This window comes from Tinamus guttatus, unplaced genomic scaffold, assembly GCF_059628265.1.
Source record: "Tinamus guttatus ecotype Peru unplaced genomic scaffold, ASM5962826v1 Tinamus_guttatus_pri_ptg000439l, whole genome shotgun sequence".
In the NCBI taxonomy this organism is placed as follows: Eukaryota; Metazoa; Chordata; class Aves; order Tinamiformes; family Tinamidae; genus Tinamus; species Tinamus guttatus.
In genome coordinates, this window is record NW_028288973.1 from 1,921,076 (window position 1) to 1,929,746 (window position 8,671).

At 46.3% G+C, this 8,671-nt stretch overlaps 1 protein-coding gene across 1 annotated transcript; it reads left to right on the forward strand.

The window, feature by feature from the left end:
- The first annotated feature begins 850 nt into the window (after nucleotides 1–850).
- Nucleotides 851–7,216, forward strand: MB (myoglobin). Its single transcript, XM_088531851.1, has 3 exons — nucleotides 851–973; nucleotides 5,961–6,183; nucleotides 6,880–7,216. The coding sequence occupies exons 1-3, from the start codon at nucleotides 879–881 to the stop codon at nucleotides 7,024–7,026; spliced, it is 465 nt and encodes a 154-aa protein (XP_088387977.1). The 5' UTR covers nucleotides 851–878; the 3' UTR covers nucleotides 7,027–7,216.
- The last annotated feature ends 1,455 nt before the right edge of the window (nucleotides 7,217–8,671 follow it).

Below are 8,671 nucleotides of genomic sequence, written 5' to 3' on the forward strand. Positions count from 1 at the left end.
GACAGAGGTAGCTAGAGCTCTTAGCCCCTCACTGGGCACCTGATGAGTCATGTCCCACTGACTCGGGGCCTGGATGGGTCAACCCACTGGCTGAGCACTCCTGGCTCAGGTGCAGGTCTATCAGCTCCAATATCCCATCTCAGTTGGTGGCTAATACTGGATGTTTCCTAGAGAGGCAGGCAGAAGGACCTCAGCAGGTAGGTGCAGGATAATTGGCTCCCATACAGTTTTCATCCCCTTCTTCCCTCCTGCAGAGGCTGGGAAATGATTGGTCCTCTTTGGATATGATTAGCTCTTGAGGATGTCTCTCTTAACACTGTGTTTTTTTCTCTAAAAGTTAATGGTGTGTGTTACCGTAGGACAAAAGGAAAATAAGGAAAATAATAAGATCAACAGGAAAAGGAAAGGACTTTGAAGTGTGTGCCCTTGGGAGCGCAGGGGCAAAGGGAGGCGGGGGAGGACTTGCAGATGACGGTGATGTTCAGGAATCTCTTGCTGAATAGTCTGACTCTGTCTCTTGGGTCCTTGGGACAGGAACATGAACAGGCTCCTGGCACTGTGTTTAGGCAGTGCCCTTTCTGTCTAAAGCGGGACATGTGCCAGTCCAATGCGAAAAGCAGAAATTTTGCCAACAGTGGCACCCACAATAGCACCTGGCCCGAAATAGCTTCGCAGGAAAAAAAAGGAGAGGCCGATTAGGTTAGACAAGCCTGAAAGGGAGCAAGATGTCGAGCTCATGATTGACAAGTGTAGGTCTGTGAGGAGGGGATATAAATCCTGTGGGGGAGCTCACCAGTCACCCTTTGGGGAAAGGGAAACGGTTGCAGGTAGCACTCCAGGAAACGTCTCCCCACATCTGCACCTCCCTTCAGCGAAGCATGGGTCTCAGCGATCAGGAATGGCAGCAGGTCCTCACCATCTGGGGAAAGGTGGAGGCCGACATCGCAGGCCACGGGCATGAAGTTTTAATGAGGTAGGCAAGCAACTTAGGTCCTAAGGGCAAAGCTGAAAGCTTTTGATGACAGACCAATGATGGTATCTACTTAGTACTGAAGCTTGTGCTCATGTGTCTTCTATGTTCATTCCAGCTGCCTGTTTTCTTTGTTTTAGGGCAGTGATATATATATTTCTATGGCTTCTTGGTTAAAAATTACTCACTGTGTAAAGTGGTTGTGCTTCTGTCTCTCCATCTGTCCAAGGGCACAGGAGCAGGCTGCCTTCAAAAGATTTTAGGACTTTGGTGCTCCCTTTGTGAAATCTGCTGCTAAAGCTCTGCTTTGTAACTTCATTGCACCAAGCACAGTAACAAGGAATACTGAAGTGAACTGTGTGCCTTGGGCATCCAAGTGTTCTGCAGCAAAGCCGCAGGTAGGGAAGGAAAGGGCAGGAAAAATCGCCTCTATGACAAATTTATTGGAATCTCTGATTTCAGAAAATTGACTGTAAATGATTTGAGTGTTTCTCTCTGCTCCCCTTAGTGTGTCCTGGCAGAGCCCTGTCCACCCTATTCTACCCGTTTGGCCAAATCCTTTAGAAATCTGTATTGCAAAACTTGGGCACTAGCTGATGAAGTCTAGGTACGAGGCACTGTTCTTTCCCCTGTTCCTCTCCTGTGTGATTCTGTCATCAGAGTGGGATCTGTGGTGAGATCCCCATCTGAGAGAAGCCCTGCCTCCATGCTGTCTTTGTACTCCTGGTGTCAGGTGTGGGAAGCGATGAGGACAGCAGCTGCGAGACAGAAGAACGCAGTCTGGAAGGAATCTCAGTGTCATAGAGATCAGCCTCCTGGCTTAGAGCAGGAAACAGCATGAGATCGACACTGGATCCTAGCCTGTCCTATGAGGAGACTCATGGTGTCCTCACAAGACAGGTCAGTTTAATGGTTTGCTCTCCTTATGGGCAAAAACTTTTCCTAATGTTCTGCCTAAGCTGTGTTTGCTGGAGTTTAGTCCATAGCTTTGTGTGCTGGCCCAGTTCAACCCAGAGAGCAGTTTACTGCCTTGTTCTTTTCTATAGCCTTTTACAGACATACATTTCAGTGTCCTTAAAGTCCTGTCCAATGGTGGATTTCCATTACTGGGATGTGCCCTTCTTGAAGTGGGATCTTCACCTGTTGCTGCCTCCTTTGCTTTGTCTATCTGCTGACAGTCTCTATGGGTGCAATGCAGCATGGAACAAACTGTAGTGCTGAAAAAGGTGCATCTTTGATGTTTCCATTTTGTAAATGTGCGGTATATGAGTAAATGGTGCATGGGCATTCTTTCATTGACACTTTAAGGACACTGTCCATATTTCTCCCTTAGTGTGTGCTCAGTACAATGTGTTAGAAGATGTAGGTACTGAGGAGAGCGATGGGAATGTGGCACGTTGGACTCCAGCTTGGTGGATTTCTGATCTCAAGTGCAGCTATATCACTTGGCAAACCCATAGTCCACTGAAAGCCTTTTCAAAGGAGAGCTGAAGCTGTTTTATTTATGTTCTTTATCATGGCCCAGTTCTGCTGCAATTTGGAAGGGAGATGGGTAGCTGGATGGCAGTGTGACAACTCTCCCTGCATATGCTCCAGAGCAGGTATTGACTAAGAGGGTAGCAGGACCCTGAGACTTCCTTGCCAGTCCACCTCCATTAGGTATCTGGTTGGCTCTGGAAGTGACATAAAACAGTAAAAACATTTTCTAGACCAAAAAGGTAATACTATTTTTCCTCTAGTAACCTCACAGCCCAATCAGAGGCAGCCACAGCAAGAATGGCTGTCATGGCATTCTGATAAAGCTGGTTGCAGTGACATGGACACCATGTTTTAGTAATACGGTAGAGAAGAAGACGCAAGTGTTGTGAGGCAGAGCATAGTATTAAACCAATAGATGATGCCAGCCTCCCCTGTGCTCTCCAGCCAACCCATGAAATATTTTGTTTCCTCATGGGGTTTCTGAGTGAGGAGAAAAGCAGGGAAAGTCCGACAGATTTCTCTTAGTTTGGAAATGTCTCCACTTGTGAATTGTTAAAAGTTTGCTAGGTAGATGTCATATCCTGGGAACATGTTTAGAAAATATTGATTCAACTGGATGTGATCCAAAGGAAGCAAAAACTACTCCTTGGAAGAATTTTCAAGAGTCTCAGGGGTATATCATCTTCTGCAGACATGGTTCAGCCTTAGCCAGCCACGATGGAGGGAGATTTGTTAGAAACACAGAATCTATCATAAATCCATCCTAATTAATGATGCAAGGTTTTGCTAAATCTCTTTCATCTCCCTGGTGGGAGACAACCTATGCCATGGAAAGATATAGAAAAAAGGAAAGGTGTGTTCAGCAGCTGGTAGAGGACAAAAAGCAATACAGAAACCCTTTGTTTTGATACTACAGGAGACAGTTGAAATGAAAAGCTGTCAAAGACTGATCATGGCAGCCCGTATTCTCAAAGTACTTGAGAGAGTTGTGAATTCAGTCTAATACATAATCACATAATAAGATGGAAAAATCTGGCCATCATCCAATTGGCCACTGATGTAGAAGGAATGTTTAGTTCAAGGTGATGTACAGCCTGTTGGACAATCGCAGCACCAGCAGACTTCTGAGCACAGAGAAAGTGAGTACCACTGCCCTGTGAGAGGAAGGCTGGTTTTGTAACTAAAGTCTTGGGCTCAAGAGCTGTAGACACCGTCTCAAGTAGCTTGGACGAGCCATTTCATGGATACAGCCTCAGGCGCCTTCTGTAAAGACACCCATCATTTTTTGCCAGTGCTTCAACTGGCCAGATTATGCCCATCAGGGAGTATAATACCTGTTTGCAAATAAGCCTGCGCTAGGCAGCTGGTGTCTCAACGCCTAATTACGTGACTGCTCTGAATAATCAGGCCAGTGTCCCCTTCTCACCCTGGTTTTAAGGGCCTGACAAAGAAAAGGAGTGAAATTCCCTCCTAATTTGGTTGCCAGCGGTGTCAGCATCCCATCTCCTGGGAAATACAGCAGGGAAGAAACAAGGGGAACAAAGTAGCGTGGCTTTGGGCCACCCTTCCACCTTCCTTATTTAATTTCCATTTTGGGAACAAAGCACCTATGTATAGCACTGAATGGCATGGCACCAGCACATCTTGTGCTCCTGTTACTTGCTCCCAAGGACTCTCAGAGGTGCTCTAGTGGTCTCTGAGGCCTGACAACACAACCATGGTGCCAGCATCTGGGTTTAGCTGGGGGATGGGAGAAAGGGGCAGGAACCAAGACTGTCTGTGCTCATGTGTACAAGGAAAGGGACATAGTAAGCTCTCACATTGAGCTGATGTTCGAGCAGACCTGAGTCCTATACACAAGGGACTTCTAGAGTATATTTGAGAACCATCTAGAGGCTCTCCTCTTTCTGGGCTGGGAAGAGGGTCTTGGTGAGAGCAGAAGGGATACAATACCTCACTGCAGGAGAATGGCAGACTGGAGAAGGGACAAGTTGGTTTCTCAGCAATAGAATGAATGCAGAAAAGTGTTTTTGTTTTACCTTCAGATAAATGCAAGAACTCATCTTTTCATGTACTGATCAGCCTTTGCTCTTGACTTTATCCGAATACATTTCACATAGTCCAGGGGACTGGATTCAACAAGGTTGAACAAGGTTGAGGTTCAACAAGACCAAGTGCTAAATCCTGCACTTTGGTCACAACGAACCCATGCAGTGCTACAGGCTTGGGGCAGAGTGCCTGGAGAGCTGTGCGGAAAAAACGTGAATCAGGGATGTTCATCAACAGCCAGCTGAACGTGAGCCAGCAATGTGTCCAGGGGCCCAAGAAGGCCAACGACATATTGTCTTGTATCAGGAACAGTGTAGCCAGCAGGACTAGTGAAGTGATCGTTCCTCTGTATTCTGTGCTGGTGAGGCCACACCTCGAATACTGTGTTCAGTTTTGGGCCCCTCACTACAAGAAAGACATTGAGATGCTGGAGTGTGTCCAGCGAAGGGCAATGAAGCAGGTGAGGGGCTGGAGCACAGACCTTACGAGGAGCGGCTGAGGGAGCTGAGGTTATTCAGTCTGGAGAAGAGGAGGCTCAGGGGAGACCTTATTGCTCTACAGAATTACCTGAAAGGAGGTTGTAGTGAGGCAGGCGTCAGTCTCTTCTCCAAAATAACTACAGCTAGAGTAGAAGGAGATGGCCTCAAGTTGCACCAGTGGAGCTTCAGGTTAGACATTAAGAAGAATTTCTGCATGGAAAGAGGAGTTAAGCATTGGAATAGGCTGCCCAGGGAAGTGGTGGAGTCACCATCCCTGGCAGTGTTCAAGAAACATCTAAATGAGGTGCTTAGGGATATGGTTTAACAGACATGGTGTTGAAGGCTTTACGGTTGGACTCGATGATCTTGATGGTCTTTTCCAACCATCAGGATTCTATGATTCTATGACTGGTGCCGAATTGCTACGACACTTGCCCTGTTGTTACAGATAGACATATGTTAGTGTCTCTGTAACAGGTAGAGGGAAAGAAAGGATAGTTATATTAGACAGGACATGTGTAAGAGAATGGAGCTGAACTAGATACAGTAGTCAAAGGGAGTTGTCTCAAGGCTTTTGCTCTGGAAGTCAAGTGGCATTTGACAATAATGACAAAAGGTATCCTGGACAAAATGGTTAAAAAATGAAACTATTGAACACTCTGTATCATGAGGTTATAGAACAACCTACCAGAGGAGGGATGAAAATCATCAGAGTGGGAAGAAATGCTTCCCTAGCTGATATACATGCTGCAATTGTGAATAATTACTACTTGGAAAAGTCCTAAAGTTTCAGGGTTCCCAGGTTAAAGTAATCTCTACTAGCAGGGACTAGCTAAGAGCTTTCCTCTTGGAAAGCTGGATGAAAGCAGGTTCACATATCTGCCTATCCATATACTCTGAAACACCTGAAGTAGCTGGATCTTAGCTCTAGTTCAGATGACGGCCCTTTCAGGTCTCATAAGTCTCCTTGCTTCTGTCTGCAGACTCTTTCATGACCATCCTGAGACCTTGGATCGCTTTGAAAAATTCAAAGGTCTGACAACTCCTGATCAGATGAAGGCCTCTGAAGATCTAAAGAAGCATGGAGCTACTGTCCTTACTCAGCTGGGCAAAATCCTGAAGCAGAAGGGTAATCATGAGGCAGAGCTGAAGCCCCTGGCTCAAACCCATGCCACCAAGCACAAAATACCTGTCAAATATCTGGAGGTACGGAAAATGGCTGGGAATTCTGGTGTCTGATGTCCAGTGAATGTATGACAGCTGTATGAGAGTTGCACTTTTATTTACTGAAGGCTAATGGACTTCAGTGAGTTCTCCCTCGAGTCAGTGGTTTCTGCGTACAGGCAGGAGGAGGGACAGAAAGTGCTCAGCTCACAGGATGCGAATCTCTAAGTTTAGATTTCCCATTCAAAATACCATATGCTGTCTGAGCAACCCTAGACAATAATAAACCAGCTCGTGCAGCCTCTGCACGCCTGAGAAATCACATTATATAAGAAAAGTCAGCGGCTAAACAAAAGGTAGATGATAGATACAATTTTAGTGTAAGCCCTGGAGAATCCATTGGAGACCAAGACCTACAAAGCCGTTATACAAACACAGGGCATGAATCTACGAACTTAAGAGACAAGGCAGACAAAGAGCGGGGAGTGCCATGGTCTACTCAAGGTCATGAAGCAGACCAGTGCCAGAGCTAGGAACAGAGCCCAGTTACTCCTGTCCAGGCCAGGATCTTGCATGCTAGACCATACTGTCTTTCCAGAGATTGTGGGAAGCACTACTGAATTAGCTCAGGGATATTTCCAGGCTCTACAACCTATTTCTCAGCATGGATTTTCTGAAAATAAACCTCAAGTGTTCTTTCTGTTTTTTTTTTTTTTTTTTTTTTATCCTTCCTCACAGTTCATTTCTGAAGTCATCATCAAGGTCATTGCTGAAAAGCACTCTGCAGACTTTGGGGCTGATTCCCAGGCTGCGATGAAGAAGGCTTTGGAGCTGTTCCGAAATGACATGGCCAGCAAGTACAAGGAGTTCGGTTTCCAGGGTTAGCACATACGCACAGCAGGACGCCACATTGGAGGACTGGCCTTGCATCTTAGAGTAGCTTCCCCAGCACTGTTTTGTACATCTCACAATTGGCCACCCAAGACATGTGGGAATGCTTTGATGAGAGGCCAAGAATCACTGTAGGCAGTGCAGAGGCACTCAAAGTAATGATGTCCATGATAAAACTTTGCCCTTTCCTGGCTTCATGTATATGAAAAAAAAAAAAAAAAAAAACTTAGGAAAAATATTGTAAGATGTTATCTGTGAGCTTCTGCCTATCCCTTTTCCTTTCCCCCTCCCCAAGACCCAGGCTCATCCAAGAGGGGAATGGCATTGCCAGATAAGAAGGGATGTGAAGGAGCAAGAGGAGCACGGAGGACTGCAGGGGAATGAGAGGATGAAAAGTTGACTCAAATGATGGGAAAGGGATTTTAGAGTTGGAATCCAGGACACAGAGTCCAAATCTCCATGCTCCCCCCAGCTGAGACTGTTAACGTGGTATGCTTTAAGTAGGTTAACGTGGATTGCTTTCAGCATAGTCACTGGTGTTACCTTGCTGGGTCCGTGGGGGTGAGCGGAGCTAGTCAGTCTTCAGGGTCTGCCAGTTTGGCAACTTGCACTGGTTGCTAAAGTCATGTTAGTAAAACTACCAAAAGTAGCACTCCCTGCAATCTATAGGTTTACAGCAGCCACTGCTATGCATTGAATTTCTGTTGCACTGGGAAGTAAGTTATGTGTTTCTCAGTAAATAAAATTCCTGCACCACCATGTAGTGTTTGCTCCTTGTTTTGTAGGAGTGCCTCAGTGAAAGTGGGGGACATAATAGATCCATAGAATTATTGTGGTTGCAAAAGAACTTCAAGGTCATTGAGTCTAACCGTAAGCCCTTCAACACCGTGCCTGTTAAACCATCTCCTTAAGTAAGTAAGTGCCTCATCTACATGTTTCTTAAACACTGCCAGCGACATTGACTCCACCACTTCCTTAGGCAGCCTGTTCTAATGCTCGACTACTCTTTTCATGTAGAAAATTTTCCTAATATACAACCTGAACCTCCCCTGGCACAACTTAAGGTCATTTCCTCCTGTCCTATTTTTGGTAGTTATTTTGGAGAAGAGACTGACCCCCGCCTCACCACAACCTCATTTCAGGAGCGCCGAGTACAGAGGGATGATCACTTCCCTAGTCCTGCTGGCTCTACTATTCCTGATACAAGCCAGGCTGCCATTGGCCCTCTTGGCCACCTGGGCACACTGCTAGCTCGTTTTTCAGCTGGCTATCGAAAGTGGAAAAGGGCCAAATGGCATTTTGCATGCATATGTGTCTGCCAGTGCTGGTACTGCCATGCCGGTCCATGATGCGGAGAGCACGTGGAACCTCTCTCACCCGGTTGACTCGGGACACCACATACATACTGGCTATGCTTGCATATGGATGACAGTGCTTCAACTTTGGAGCTCAGATGTCAGCATGGGGTCATGACCTAGTTACTTGACTGAAATGCTAAGCAGCAGTCTAGACCCAGGACCTCTGGGCTGTGGGAAGCGCTTGCTGATTGAAGGTCATGGCTGCTGCTGAGTTAAGGGGACATGCTGAGCTGAGAGGGCAGCGGAAAAAACATTTACTCCCTCTATGTCCTCTGTATTTT

Coding starts and splice junctions, on each gene's coding strand:
- MB (XM_088531851.1), top strand. CDS start 879: ATGGGTCTCAGCGATCAGGAATGGCAGCAGGTCCTCACCATCTGGGGA. Junction 974..5,960: donor GGGCATGAAGTTTTAATGAG/GTAGGCAAGCAA, acceptor TTCTGTCTGCAG/ACTCTTTCATGACCATCCTG. Junction 6,184..6,879: donor TACCTGTCAAATATCTGGAG/GTACGGAAAATG, acceptor CCTTCCTCACAG/TTCATTTCTGAAGTCATCAT.